The sequence below is a fragment of the Macadamia integrifolia genome, chromosome 7 (genome assembly GCF_013358625.1).
Source record: "Macadamia integrifolia cultivar HAES 741 chromosome 7, SCU_Mint_v3, whole genome shotgun sequence".
In the NCBI taxonomy this organism is placed as follows: Eukaryota; Viridiplantae; Streptophyta; class Magnoliopsida; order Proteales; family Proteaceae; genus Macadamia; species Macadamia integrifolia.
This window is the reverse complement of record NC_056563.1, coordinates 10,187,131-10,202,162: the sequence shown is the minus strand read 5'-3', so window position 1 is coordinate 10,202,162 and position 15,032 is coordinate 10,187,131. Positions and strand designations below refer to the sequence as shown.

Genomic DNA, 15,032 nt, shown 5'->3' with positions numbered 1-15,032 from the left:
AAGCAAAAAAACTCCATCAATCAGCACTACCACTTCTCTGCCCAAGACCTTGCAAATAGATATGGGAAAGATCTCTTAGAGTTAGACCACCTTCACACCATGGTTGTCATCGTGCCAAGGCGAACCAAGGCATTCAAGGTGGAACAAATTCAAGGTGACTAGGAGTCGCCCAGGAAACACCTTTTTTGGATGAATAAAATATTAATTTCACGAGGAAAGAATATACAAGGGAGGAAAGAGGGGGGGAGAGGCAAAATGCGACACAAAGTGGGGCAACCCCTACAAGAGGGAACAAAAAAGGGGGGGGGGGGAAGGAGGGGAACCCGCCACAAATAGAGTCAATCCATCACAACTAGGGGAAGGATAAAGGAGGGCAGGCCCTAGGAGACAACACTGAGCATGTTCCTTGAGGAATCTCTAACTGTGCGGTAATGAAGGGAGGCTAGTTTAGAGCTAACATCAAAGTAGATGGCCTTCCAAATCATATCAAAAGACAGGGACTTGGACGTCCATATACGGAGGTTATGCACCATCCAGAGGTGATATATGGTGGTGCAGAATGCAAGCTTTCTAGCAGTATGCAAATGGTAGGGCCACCAAACGTCATATCAACCCAGATCCATTCTCGACTAAGGGGGAGGATTCTTCTGTTAGAAGGCCAGCAGTGCTTAAGGACTCTCTTCCTAGGGGTGTAAGTTTAGCCTTGACGGTCCGAACCCGCCCTGAGCCCGAATAGGGCTTGGGCCAAGATTTCTAACCTGAGGGCGGGTTAGGGTTGAAAAACACTGACCCTGGGGTACGGTTGGGTCGGCCCAACGATGTCTAATTAGGGTCAATTAGGTCTGGGTTGGTTTGGCACGAGCCCGATAGGGTTGGGCCTAGGCATGACCTCGGTAGGGTTGGGTTGGGTTGGGTTGGGCCTAGGTTGAATTTTGAGGACATAAAGTTAGGCTAGGGTTTTAAGAAACCTGGCCTGTTTCACCCCAATCTCTTCCAGATGATAGAGGAGAATGGGCAGGAGAAGTAGATATGGTCTACATCTTCGAACCCATCCAGCAAAGACAGCAAGGGGGGCATGGATGTCGCGATGGATAAGGAAGGACTGCATCGGGAAGCAGTTGAGGATGGCGTGCCAAGCCATGAAGTTGTGGTAAGGAATATGGCCTTTCAACCAAATGGTTTTGTGGCAAATGACAAACAGGCCTTTCGAACGGACAAAGTCCTAGGCCGAGGGAGAAGGAGACCAAGTGAGTTTGTCCTCTCTTCCCTATGGCCAGGGGGAAGGGGGGAGGGAAGACCAAATGTCCGTAAGGGGGGTAGGAGGAGGGAGGGGACCAGCCATATACAGAGATGATAGAGGAGATGGGAGCAATTCTTCTCAAACCAGAGGAGTATATGACTCTAGGGCTCCTAGTAGAGAACAGGATACCAGAGGGGTGCCACGGGTCAAGCTAGAGTGAGGTAGAGGAGCCGTTACCAATGGAAATGGATATGGCTCCAAGAGCAGTGGATCTCATGTTAAGGATGTTATGCCAAACCCAAGAGGCATCAGAGCCTGGAGAAGCAGTCCAGAGGGAATCATTCTTGAGGAGGGAAGAGTAGACCCAAGAGACCTAAAAGGAATTTTGCTTAGATGCAATCTTCAAGATGAGCTTGAGGATGCCCACAAAATTGACTTCGTTGATGCATCTTAATCCCAGCCCTCCTTCGGATTTTGGGAGGCAAAGGGAAGCCCAACTGATAGGTTGGAGGAATTTGGATGAATCATTACCTTTCCAGAGGAAGGAGTAAATAAGGGATTCAATAACTTTGGTGGTTGCTCAGGGAAAAGCAAAAACCCCCCAACCAGTAAAGGTATATAGACTGGAGGACAGATCTAGCAAGCTCAAGGCGCCCAAAAATTGGAGAGAAGTTTGCTTTTATAGAGTTGAAGCCTTTGCTCGTGAGATCAAGCATAGGGGCACAATGATGAGCCGAGAGCCTGGTGAGAATGAGAGGAAGACCAAGGTACTTAACAGCGAGAGTACCAAGTGAGAAGCCCGTAAGAGACAGGAGCTGGGATTTGCAGGCATCCGAGACACCAGCGCTGAAAAGACGGGATTTGAGAAGGTTGATCTTAAGACCCGAGCGGCCTTGAAAGAGATGGAGAGAGAACATGATTGAAGAGATGGATTGGGAGTCTGCTTTGGAGAAAATCATGAGATCATCAACAAAAGTGAGGTGGGTGAGAGAAAAGGCTTTGCATTTGGGGATTAGGGAGATGAGGTGGAGGTCAGTGGAGGATTGAGTGGAGAGCACTAATTGAGTATATCTGGAAAGCACTTCGAGGCCAAGGAAGAAGAGGATGGGAGAAAGAGAACACCCTCAATGAATGCCCACAGAAGAAGAGAAGTAGCCAGTAGGGCTACCATTGACAATAACAGAGGAGGGGGTGGAGATACAAGCACGAATCCAGCGCATAAGAGAAGGGGGAAGGACATCTAGAGTAAGAGGAGAGGAAATCCCAGTTGAGAGAATCAAAAGGTTTGTGGATGTCAATTTTGAGGAGCACCGCCAAGCACTGGGACTTGCGGTTAAAACCGTGAACAATCTCATGGCACAGAATAATGTTGTCAACAATGCTTATCCCAACTATGAAGGCAGATTGATTAGGGCTAACCAAGGAGTCAATGACCATCTGGATACAGATGGCAAGGATTTGGGCAATGAACTTGTATAAAAGGTTGCACAGGGAGATGGATCTGAAGTCAGGCATGGAGGAAGCTCCTTCAGACTTGGGGATGAGACAAAGGAAGATGTGATTTACACCTTCGATTTGGTTAGGGTCGAACAAGAGGCTTCTGATGGCTTGATAAGGTCATCCCAGATGATATCCCAGCAGGAAGAGAAAAAATCTATGCTAAAACCATCTAGACCAGCCGACCTGGAGCTTTATTTACTTTGTGGGAGAGGACAGCACTGATGATTTCATCATCCGAAGGGATGGAGCGGATGAAAGGCTGAAGATGGCCGGGGATTGATTTGTTGATCAGACCATCGGGGATCGAAGATGGGGAAAGGGGAGGGGAGGGGGGGGGGGGGGGGGAGGGGGGGGAGGGAGGGTTGAACAGCTTAGAGAAGTTGGAAGTAACTTCATATTTGATGTCCTTAGGATTGCGGAGGATACAGCCATCACTGGAAGTGAGGAGAGGAATGGTGTTGGCATTCACACAAGCTTTTAGGGAATGATGGAAAAAAGCTATGTTAAAGTCGTCCAACTCAAGCCACTTGATGCGAGCTTTTTGCTGAAGAAAGCTTTCTTCTTAGGCCAAGAGAACATAGAGCTCAAGGGAGACCATTTTTTCCTCCTCATCAAGGAACTAGTTTTGAAGGTCCGATTGGAGCCTAGACTGGATGATGTCCAATTTGTTCTTGCAAGAGGAAACTCTAGAAGAGAAATTCCAGAGCTTAAGGGCAGACTTGACATTTTTGAGTTTTCTATCAAAGGCAATGAGGGGGGAAGAGAAAGCTTGAACAGTAAGTTCCTAGCAGTGTGGACAATTGGGGAAAAGTCTTGGTGGAGAGACCACATGTCAAAGAATTTAACAGGTTTGGGGCCAAAGGAGATAAGAGGACTTACATGGAGGATGATGGGAGAGTGGTTAGAGATGCCAGGAAAGTTAAAAGAGGCCTGGGAGGAGGGAAAGGCTTTCAACCAGGCTTCATTGACAAGGACTTTGTCAAGTTTACAAGCAATCCTCGGAGGGCCAGAGAGACGATTGTGCCAAGAGAGCTTAGCACCAGACCAGCGAAGGTCATGCATGTTGATGTCTTCAAGGCAATCATTGAAGGCCTCAACAGAAGGGAGATCAATAGGCTCACCCTAAATTTTCTGGGGGTTCCACATGATCCAAATACGCCCATTCGAACAATGGTCATATTTGGCTCTGAAGGACCGAGACGGGGCAATTGCTGAAGCAATGCTACAGACATTGGACTCCAAAACCTTGGTTTTCAGGAAACAGTAGAGGATAACATGGGAGGAGAGGATATGGGAGCGAATTGCAGCTTGTTTTGCAGGGAATTGAGACCCCGAACATTCCAAAAGGTCCAAATAGTCATTAGGAAACAATGGAGGTTGTGGACAAAAGCTCATTGGAGCTGGAAGAGTGTTTCTGTAGGCCAATAGCAGAGGAATGCTTCCCCCTTCAAGTGCACTCTTTAATGGGAGATGGCTGGTTCATAGAGGACATCGACACCTTGGAAGTTGTGACCATGCTCTTGAGCTTCTAGGAGGCAATTTCTTCTTAGATAAAGTACTAGACTTGGAGGGGCGAGACATGGCACAACAGGGGTTGTTGGAGGGGTATGAATAGCCAGGGGGTAGTGGCCATGGTAACTGCAGCTAGCAAAGCAGGCTCCAAGGGGGGAGCCGAAGACGTGGCAGTAGCAAGCAACACAACCGAGGTAGTAGGGACAAATAAGATTGTTGGCAGAGATACCGAAGTAGTTTCAATGATGGTTGTTGGCAGAGAGACCCAAGAAACAACTAAAGAGGTTGCTGGCAAAGTGATCAAAGCACCTCAGAGAGACGAACTAGTGGTGGCGTGAGGAGGGGCAGCACCGTGGGTGGCAGTCGAGGAGTCCAAGGCAGTGGCGACAGGATCAGCAGATGTCAGAGTAGCTCCGTCTAGCATAGACGAGCCAAAGGAAGCAGTTGTTGGTGCAGGATCATCGATTGCAGTGGCGAGGGAAGCTTGCGAAGCCAGAAGGTGGGATGGGTCCCGATACAGGCCGTTGGTGAGAAAGGAGCTCTCAGTAGGTCAAGGTGGATTAGGCTAAAGGTCGGGTGAGTGCAGTTTGATGGGTCAATGCAGATGGATAGGATAGTGGTCAGGTCAATCAGGATGGTAGTCTGAAATGGAGTTGGATCGGTGGAGGTTTGGTTTAGTGTGTAAGTGGGATGGTTTAGGTTGGCCCAGTTCAGGGTATGATGGTTTAGGAGAGATATAGAAGTGAGGATAGAGATGGAAGAGGTTAAATCGGTGATGGGAGATGTGATGTCTAGCTTCTCAAGAGGGGGGAAGAGAAAAAGGAGTCGGTGATGGCGATGGGAGGCATGGAATTTATCTTAAAGGGGAGAGAAATAGGGACAGAAAGAATATTCAAAGGAAGGGATGGGGGAGGTTTCCAGAAGCAGGGATCAGAAAGGTGGACTGGGCTCGAGGACACTGAGTCACATCGGCGTCGACAGAGGATCCCTCCGACAGGGAGGTAACATCATCAGTCTAGAGAGTGGCAGCATCATCATCAGAGGTGAACAAAACCTCCAAAATGGAGAATCTGTTAGATCCATAAGCAATAGCGGGGGCACCTTTGGGCCAACTTTTGCAGTAGGGATGGAGATCGTAGATTTGCCGAGGATGGACATGAGCCTTCTACTGCGGCGGCGGCGGCGGCGGCGGCGGCAGTGATTTTTTGGACCCATATTCAAGGGGATCTCAGCACCGGGGATGAGATCAGTATCAAGGGCAATTTCTTTGGCCGCTTCACAAGAGCAGGCGGAGAACAGACTCTGCTATGGTGCCCAAATATTTTGCAGATAAAGCATTGAGGATGAAGCCAATCGTAGATGATAGCTTGATTGAAGGAGAACCCATCTTCTTCCATGATTGTGATAGAGGAAGGAGGGATTTCATCAACAGCAACCTCAACACAAATACGCACATAAGCTAGTATGTCCATCAATTTGGTTCTGTGATCAGAGAAGAGAGGCTTCCAAATGACTAAGCCAACCACACTAAGCCCCTGTTTGCACCAATAGTGAAGAGGGAGGTTTGGAAGGACAGCCCAGATAGGGATCGAGTGGAAGTCTACTTGCTGAGGGAGGAGAACTGGTCCCATTGCCAAAGGAAGATGGGCTTGTTTCCAACTCTCCAGCGAGGGTTTGACAATGCTGAAAGGGGGACAGCTGCCAAGGAAGTGTCCCATGATATAGTGTTTCCATTTAGCAAGTTCAGGCTTAAGAAGCCCAGCGGGACAGAGACCCACCTTTTTGTCATTGATGACAGAGGGGGCATAAAAACAGGGAGTGGCCATCGATAGGGGGGAGAGAAGGGGTCAAGCTACAGAAGTCCAGAGTTCAGGGGAGGAGGGACAAGGACAGCAACAGGCGGAGGGAGGGAGGGAGGAGAAGGAGCGGAGGGGCAAGAGGAAGGAGAGGTTAGAGAGGGAGTACCAAGAATGCAAGCAACAGGAATCAGAGGGGCAGGGGGCAATGGTGAGATGGAGGGGGATGCCGACGGTAGAGATCGCCAAAGGAGGGCTAGGCATAGGCAGGGTTTAAAGTATTGGTCTGTATCGGCCCTTACCGGACCGATACGATACATGAAATTTTTAAAACTCCTTTGTATCGATACGTATCTTACGATACATACCGATACGCACGGATACACCACCGATACACACCGATACGCACCGATACTCACCGATACGTACCGATACTCTATGAAAAATTCAAAATCAAAGTATAATGTACGTTTCGGTATGTATCGGTACGTATCGATATGTATCGGTGTGTATCGGTATGTATCAACCGATACACACCGATACGTACCGATACGGTCATAAAATGGCCAAAATGGGTAATTTTTTAGAAAAACACAATTTTTTTAGGTGTTTTTGTTCCAAAGTTGCTACCAACCATTTTTCTCTCTAACTAAAGTGGAAATCAAGATTGGGAACAAGGATTTTACATTTATGGGACAACTACAAATCTTGGATTCTTAGTGCGATACTCTCAATTTACTGTTTATGCATAATACATGTTATATATAGTTTTTTTTAACTATTTTTTTTATGCAAAAGTGTATAAAAAGTGTTTCCTATCCATTTATGTGTGTATCTTAGCGTATCTCCGATACGATAGGATACCCTCCGATACGTATCTTAATTTTGGCCGACCTATACGGCGACCGATACTGATACTTTAATCCTTGGGCATAGGTGGGTATCAGGTCATGACTAGCAGGGGAGGAGGAGGGGAGGATGTCTCAAACAAAATGAGAAATTTGTTATCCTAGGCAACACCTTGACAACTAAGCTTCACACAAATAATCACACCAAAAATTTATCCTACGGCCATGACCAACAATAAATATAACTGATGCAGTTCAAAAGAACAAGAGGGCCAACAGCAAACCAGGCCATCAAGCTGGACCAATAATGGACTATATGTTTACTTTCGAGTGTCCAATGGGTTATACAGGCAATGAGCTTAAATAAGTATAGCTTGTTGCAAACTGAAAGCAACAAACTTTATAAACAATAGAAAAATCTTCAAAAAGATGACAACGTGAAAATAATAATAATAATATGCCATTAGGAAAGGAATAGAAAATGGATGTGGGATGTCCAACATCAGATCTTCAAAGACCCCAAGGGGATTGATTGTAAGCTTGACTGAAGGAAATTACAGAAATAAGAATAGAATTTTCAAACATGAGACGACAGATTAAATATCTATCTTTCATTCTATTTACCTTCTTCAATTTGCACATTTTCTGTTACAAAAAATATTTTTATTCCAAAAATAAAATGCTTATGTACCAAAAAAACATTGAAGTAATGTGCTCAGGCTTTAGCAATACATAAAAGTACTACATGCCATTTCCAGCCATGAAAAACTAGAACTAGGATATTAATTATCTTCAGAAAAAATAACGTAAAAACTCAAAATTGATCAGAGTAAGTAAAACCCAACCGCTTGAAGACCCTCTCTCTCAAGCATCAACGTTGACTGAGCATGCAATTGTACTGCAGCATAAAACTGCTTTTCAGAAATAAGCTTCTCAATTCGAGCTGGAACCTGTAACAGGTTTGGAACAGATATGAGGAGACAACTGACAAGATATGCAGCATCAAAATGATTTCAACAAGGACAAAAGCAATTACAATATAAGAAAAAAAAATGATACTAGAGGTTGGGAGTAAATATGTTGGAGACTTTTTCAATAGCTAATAATACGTTGGAGACTTTTCGCACCATCTGATGGGAATTATAAAAAATTTGGGCACAAGCAGCATATCAGATCTAAAATTACCAAGCTATATTTCAACATGCATACAGTTCCAAACATATTCTGTCACCCAAATGTCAAAGGCCTAACAGAAGAGGTAACGCATTGTGGAGTTATGCCCAGTTGCCATATGATCTGCTTGTTATGTCGATTATCAATAAAGAAATAAAGAATATTTGGAAGACACAGGAATCTCTTCAGAACAGCTGACCTTCTTCCAAAAAAGTGATCTTTTACGCCTCAAATAGCAAAGAAAATCAAGGACTTAAAGTGGACAGAATACAAACTTGGTTGATCATCTACTTGACTATAAAAAAAAAAAAAAAAAAAAAAGAAGAGCAACCCAGTGCCTGCCACTGCAGGGTCTGGGAGGGGCAACTGTACGCCTCAAAAAAGTGACCTTTTACACCTCAAATAGCAAGAAAATCAAGGACATAAAGTGAACAGAATACAGACTCAGTTGATCATATATTTGACTAAAAAAACTTTTGCCAGTTCAGTTCAGTGTTTATCTTATTACTCTGACGCAGCCATGACTTTTTTTCCAACCTGTTTAGCAGAGACCTCAACTGGCTTTATGTGGTATACTTTGACAACTAAATAAATAATTCAAACTTCCACAGAATTGGTTTGAAATTATGCAAGGTTCAAAAATTCGTTTCGTTTTTCTGTTTGGGTCAATCCAAAACTTCTGAAATACTGAAATTTCATCTTTCCATGTTTTTTTCCTGGCCATTTTGGGGAGCTAATGGCCAAAATTATCAAAATTTGACAAAACAGTGCATTTTTTGGACCGAAATGAGAAAAAATTCAGCAAAATCTCAGCAAAACAGTGCTGATCCTGGGTTTTCACCTCCTATTTCATCTTGGACGTTTCAAAATTATAGGAATTTTGCTGATTTTTTGAACCATGCAATGTAGTAGACAGCTTTTGGATCATTGTTATGCTCATGATGCAGATCGAAGAGGTCCCATTTTAGTCATTTCTCTGTTCACATTTTTAGCAGAAACTGAGAGAAAAATATGTCCAGGGAGTTTTATTAGGGGCCAGCATATCCCAACGTTCACTCTAAATACAAGCTGATTGATGTAGATTGATGGAGGCTAGCAAACCAACAATAACCTGTCCAGGTTCATCCGCCCATTATTCCAGCATATTTGGGAGATTTTTAGATTTCTGTGGGACCCATCCCAGCTTGAGTTAGAGAACGATGCTGCCAAGAAGCAATATTGCATGAGAGATTTACTGGTGAGGCCAGCTGCTTAGAGATGTGATAGTTTCCTATAATTTAGGATCTTACTTTTATTTCTTATCTAGTCCTAACATGGGGGACTTAGGCTTTCTTTGGTATAATTTATATTTGTATTTATTATTTGCATACAAAATTGTATAATTAGAAATAGATTTGGTAATTCCCATTTATAGAATGTATTCTCATAACCTGAAACAACTACTGTACATCATGACATTCCAGGTCAACATTTCATTCTAACATTCATCCAAAAACTCTGTAGGCACTATTGTTCTTCCCACATTGACCATGGATACTGTTTCTAACACCAATGGCACACCTCCACCACGGCCCTCACGGTTATTGCTACATTCAACCAAATCCTCAGGTGGTTGGGGCAGATCAAGCAAATCACTATACAATAAGATGCTTCAATTCTCATGCTCCAAAAGTGTTTCAATGGGATAATTTATGACGAGAAGCACCAGGACCTGTGATTCAACCTGGAGAAGCAGCATGAACTGCGATTCTCATTCTCCAAAAGTTTTTCTAGCCTCATATCTACAAAAATTCATCATCTGCTACCATATGGGAATAGCAATTTCTTTGATCCCCCAACCGAACGCCTACTTACAACTTCAACCAAGCTCTAATTGATAAAATCATTCATATTTTCTTGGGCGATAATATCATCGTTTCCTTTTCCACTACTGTCTTATGTCTCGAAATCGTCGTCATCGTTCTTGGTGGTAGTTGCAATAGGCCCTCTGCAATTATCAATTCCTTAAATTGGGTGAAGGGACATGAATTGAGAATCCCCAAATACAGAAGGCACGGTTTCAACTGATGGGGTACATTGTTTTAAATCAATTCCCATATTCCCTTTGCAAATCTTTGTTCCCAGTCGTCGTTGTCCTTCTAAGAGAGAGAGAGAGAGAGAGAGAGACCCATCAATGGCTACTGTTACAAGACTGACCGACATCGTTCCACCTCCACACCCGTGCTTGAGTGAGAGAAAGAGGAGAGATTCACATCGCAAGGTCTTTCTTTGGGAAAGAAATGATGCGGATCCGTGTTCCAAATATGGAATCAGATTGATTATAGACCCACTAGGACACACAATAGATCAACGGCAATAACCAATAGCAGATTCATATTGAAGTTACTAAGGTGAATGACACTTTTGTAAATAACCAGAAATTCCTAATGTGTAAATGGGTCAATTAAGCAAAGAGGACACAAGTGGGAATTTAAATTACTTGCTGAGGGAAGTCTAGAAAGCACCTGTTAGGTATAGGACACAACTTAATTCATGGAGAAAGAGGGGCAATTCTGGAAAATCAGAAATTAGCTCATAAAAGCAACAAAGAGCCCTTCTTCTTCTCAATGGAACACCAAAAGTTAGACCCAGCCCTGCTATCAAAGGCAGATCTCAACCAAAAGAGCACAATTCGAGCTGAAGTTGCAGGCAAAGGTACTTCACTAACAGGCCTCTTGAATCCCACTATTGGTCAACCAAAAGCTCGATTGAAAGAGGAGTATTCAACCACTGAACTGAACCTGGCGGCAGGTTTGGGTTTCAGCTTTGTTGCAGGTCTTATTCCTCACCACTGGAAAGATCTTTGGGGCTGAAATTCTAGGGTTCAGGTCGCCTAGGATAGTGGTTCTCACACCCTAAATCTCAAGCTCATCTGAGGGTTATCAATGGAGATCGACTTCAACAATCGGGGCTGCTGGAACTGCCCAGAAACAGGGAAGGTTAAGATCAGAGACTAATAAGGCTGAAGAAGAAGAAATAAAGAGGAAGTAAGAGAATGAAAGGGAAGGGATGAAAGAATTTCAGAGAGGGAGAAACAGAGGTTCGACCATAGCTTCAAAGAAAACTGTTCATTCAATTTCAATTCAGTTCTTCAAAATCTCAAAACTGAAATCTCCATTGTCTCACATAACTACTTGAAGGAAAATAACATCAATTAATGGAAACTAATTTAGAATAGAAACCAACCTAAATTAGCAATTGAAATCTAAAATTGAATCTCCCTACTAACTTGACCACACCCTACACCAACAATAAAGGAAACAAATCAATTTACTAAATTAATCCCAAATCTTCCCACGCCTAACTGCATCAAGAAATAGTGAAGCATGAAGAGGGATTAATAAAATAGAATTGAAATTACCTCTTTACCCTCTGTTTTTAAGCCATTGATGCACGTGATCATTAAGAATTAGCGCACAAATCAAAATATATGGTTTAGTGGCCACAAATCACAAATAGCTCTTCACCTATTTGTGATTTGTGTAGATTTATGTTAATTAATGATAAATAAAAATAGAGACCATAAATCATACCAAACACCTAAAAAAATAGAAATAGATAAGATAAATAGAAACATAAATCATACCAAAGAGAGCCTTAGTAGCTTGACTTTAAGATAGTTTCTATTTTTAATTAGAATTGTCTATATAATTAGTAGTTTTTATTCCTGGGACTCTTTCCATTTCAGTTAACTAGATAGATAGATTGGATATGATTTGTAATTAGTTTCCAATTAGGGTAATGTAGCTGCTGGATTTCAGCAGTCAACAAATTGAGTGAAAGAAAAGATATTGATATATTGAACATGAGAGCTGTTAGAGGCAGTCGAGTGGGAGAGATTCATGAGAGGCGAGAGACCTTACGAAAGGTGAACTACCTCAGGTGAGAGTGAGAGACTCAATCCAATCCTTATCCCTTCTTATCTCTCTTTTATTTCACAATCGATTCCCTGTATTTCTGTTATTGTTTTGTGTTTTTCTGCATATTTGAGATCCAACCAAGAGCTCACTGTTGCTGCTGGAAACTTTATTGGGCCCTGAGAGTACCTTGCTGCTGTTACATCAGTTGTTGACAGGGGAAGGCAACCAGACACCTTGTAGTTCAGTTTCTTCAGTGGAGTCCTTGCTGTAACTTGCTGGTTTGTCAGTATACTGATCCTTCTTTAGAGTTGGCTCCTAGCTGAACTGGTTGCCTTACATCACAGATGGATATATGACAAACCCCTACTGCAGCACCACAGTTCCCCAATTAAGCATTGTCTTTTCTTTGTGAGATTATTTGCTCGGTCGGATATACCATGCTGTGTTTAGTGATATCTCTTGCTTTAACAATGAAAGGCTCTAGGCCAAGAATACGCATTTTATGGGAATTATGATGAACACTAGTCATATATATGTTGGTGTCTATTGGAGGAGAGAAACCATCCTATTAAAGAGCAGAAGTTTCTTCTGTCAATATATCACAAATATATATATATATATATATATATGGATTGAAAATTTCAATCCATAATTCAAGGGCTTAGATGTGATATCTTCCGAAGGGCTAATATAAATGCATTAAAAAGGAGGAGAATATACCAGAGAAAGGGGGAGGAAGCCGAAAGGGACAAAGCCTCGGGGGAGGCAGCTACATCAAAGGGCAGAGCCCATCTAAACCAAGGGATATGATGGTGGAGGGGAGACCCCAAGACACAACAATGAGTATGTTCCTTTGGGTGTTGCAGACCTGACAGCGATGAAGACTACAAATCTTAGTGCTAACCTCAAAGTAGATGGAATTCCAAATTTTTTCAAAGGATTTAAAGTTGGACGTCCATCTACGCAGGTTGCATTCCATCCAAATATGAGTAATTGTGGCAGCAAAAGCAAGTTTTCCAATAGAATCACAAATAGACGATCATCCAAAAGTCATGTGCACCCAGATCCATTCTCTAGAAAGAGGACGAATAGTTCTACTTGAAGGCCAGTAAGAGCGAAGCACCTTCTTCCAGATTGAAGAGGAGAAGGGGCAGGAAAAGAAAAGATGGTCAACATCTTCAGTGCCATTCCAGCAGAGACAACAAGAAGAGGGAACATGAATATGCCGGTAAATGAGGAAAGACTGTGGGGTGACAATAGGTGAGGGCCCGCCAGGTGGTGAAGCTATGAGGACATGGCCCCATTGAACCAGACGGTATTGTGCCAAGGCACAAGGGGGCTTTTGGAGGGAATAAAATCCCAAGCAGAAGCTGAGGAAAACAATACCAAGGAGGAGGGAAGCCAGATGTTTTGTCTCTCCCACGATGTCCATGAGGGATAGGAGGGAGAGTAGACCAGAGATCAGCGAGGGGGGAGGGGGGAGCGGGGGAGCGGGGGAACCCATCCGGATGAGAGACAATGGAAGCAACATCGGCATATTTGCTCAACCCAGAAGAATAGATGGTTCTGGGGGAAAGCAGGGAAAGCAGGGAAAGAAGGCTACCAGAAGGATGCCAGGGGTCCAAGCAAAGAGAGGTGGAGCAGCCACCCCCAATAGAATAGGAAATGGCTCCTAGGGCAATGGTTCTGAGAGCTAGGATTTTACGCCAAATCTAGGAAATATCAAAGGAGGGGGGGCAATGGTTCTGAGAGCTAGGATTTTATGCCAAATCTAGGAAATATCAGAGGAGGGGCTAACAGTCCAGAGCGAGTCCTTCTCAAGAAGAGAGGAATAGACCCAAGAAACCCAGATATTGTTGTGCTTGGAGATGATTTTCCAGATGAGCTTTAGGATGTCAATAGTATTGACATCAGTGTTTTTTCTCAACCCAAGACCCCCTTCAGATTTGGGGCTACAAACCTTAGACCAATGCAAGAGATGCAAGAATCTAGAAGATTCTGCACCTTTCCAGAGGAAGGAGCAGAGGAGAGAGTCAATGGCTTTGGAGGCGGCAGAGGGGAGGATAAAGATGTCGGAGCAATAGAGGTACATGTATTGAAGGACAGATTTGATGAGGACCAACCTACCAGCATAGGAAAGGAGTTTGCCTTTCCAAAGCCTTGCTGTTGTTACATCAGTGGTTGACTGGGAAGGCAACCATACACCCTGCGGTTTAGTTTCTTCAGTGGAGTCCTTGCTGTAACTTGGGAACCAACTCTACAGGAGGATCAATACACAGACAAACCAGCAAGTTACAGCAAGGGCTAACATATTTATTCCCTAGTAAGATGTAATTATTATATTTCTGACCACATTAAAGAATCGAAAGCATAGTTGTCAAGGCGTCGCCTAGGCAACGACTAGGCGTCGCCTAGGCAACGACTAGGCGTCCAAGCGGTTTGCCTGTGGCCTAGGCGACAGCCACCTTGTTGCACTACATGTCGCCTTGTGTTTCGGCACTTATTTATGCCAAATATCATTCAAGTAAATTTTTTTAATATTACATTTACTTAAGATATTATCCACAAATAAGCAAATACCCCCTATTTGAATCCAATAAAAATAGTTTAAAAATCAAATTCTAAAAGGATAAAAAGCATAGTTTTTAAGGAGGTAAGGCGACGGAGGTGTTTGAGGGTCTTTCGGAGCGCCTTAGCGATAAGGCGAGCATAAAGCGTCGCCTTATTGACTAAAACGTTCCTGTGTAATTTTTTTTCATAAAACCAATCTATTTGGCTCATATCCTAGTTGAATCCTATTACTCATATGTTAAATAAATATTAAAGGTTCATATTCATACCAATGTAAGATATTCATCAAGAAAACAAATCAATAAAGTGAATAAACTAAGTTCATCTTCATCAATCATCAATCATCATAACATATTAACATATAATATAAATACATAATTATGAAACAAAATTATAAATATAAAGAAAAGAAGACATAAAAAATACAAGTATTTATTATACTTACCTCTATGATGCCAAAATGAGTGCCTAAGCCCTAAGGTCATCCACTATA

General features: G+C 43.0%; 1 protein-coding gene across 1 annotated transcript in view; it reads right to left on the bottom strand.

Annotated features, from left to right (window-relative positions):
• The window catches only part of LOC122084730 (exocyst complex component SEC8), a 42,913-nt gene that overhangs the window by 20,648 nt on the left and 7,233 nt on the right, over positions 1-15,032 (bottom strand). The window contains exon 5 of the mRNA XM_042653172.1: positions 7,742-7,846. Coding sequence (XP_042509106.1) covers positions 7,742-7,846 — 105 coding nt within the window. The remainder of the gene's footprint in view (positions 1-7,741; positions 7,847-15,032) is intronic.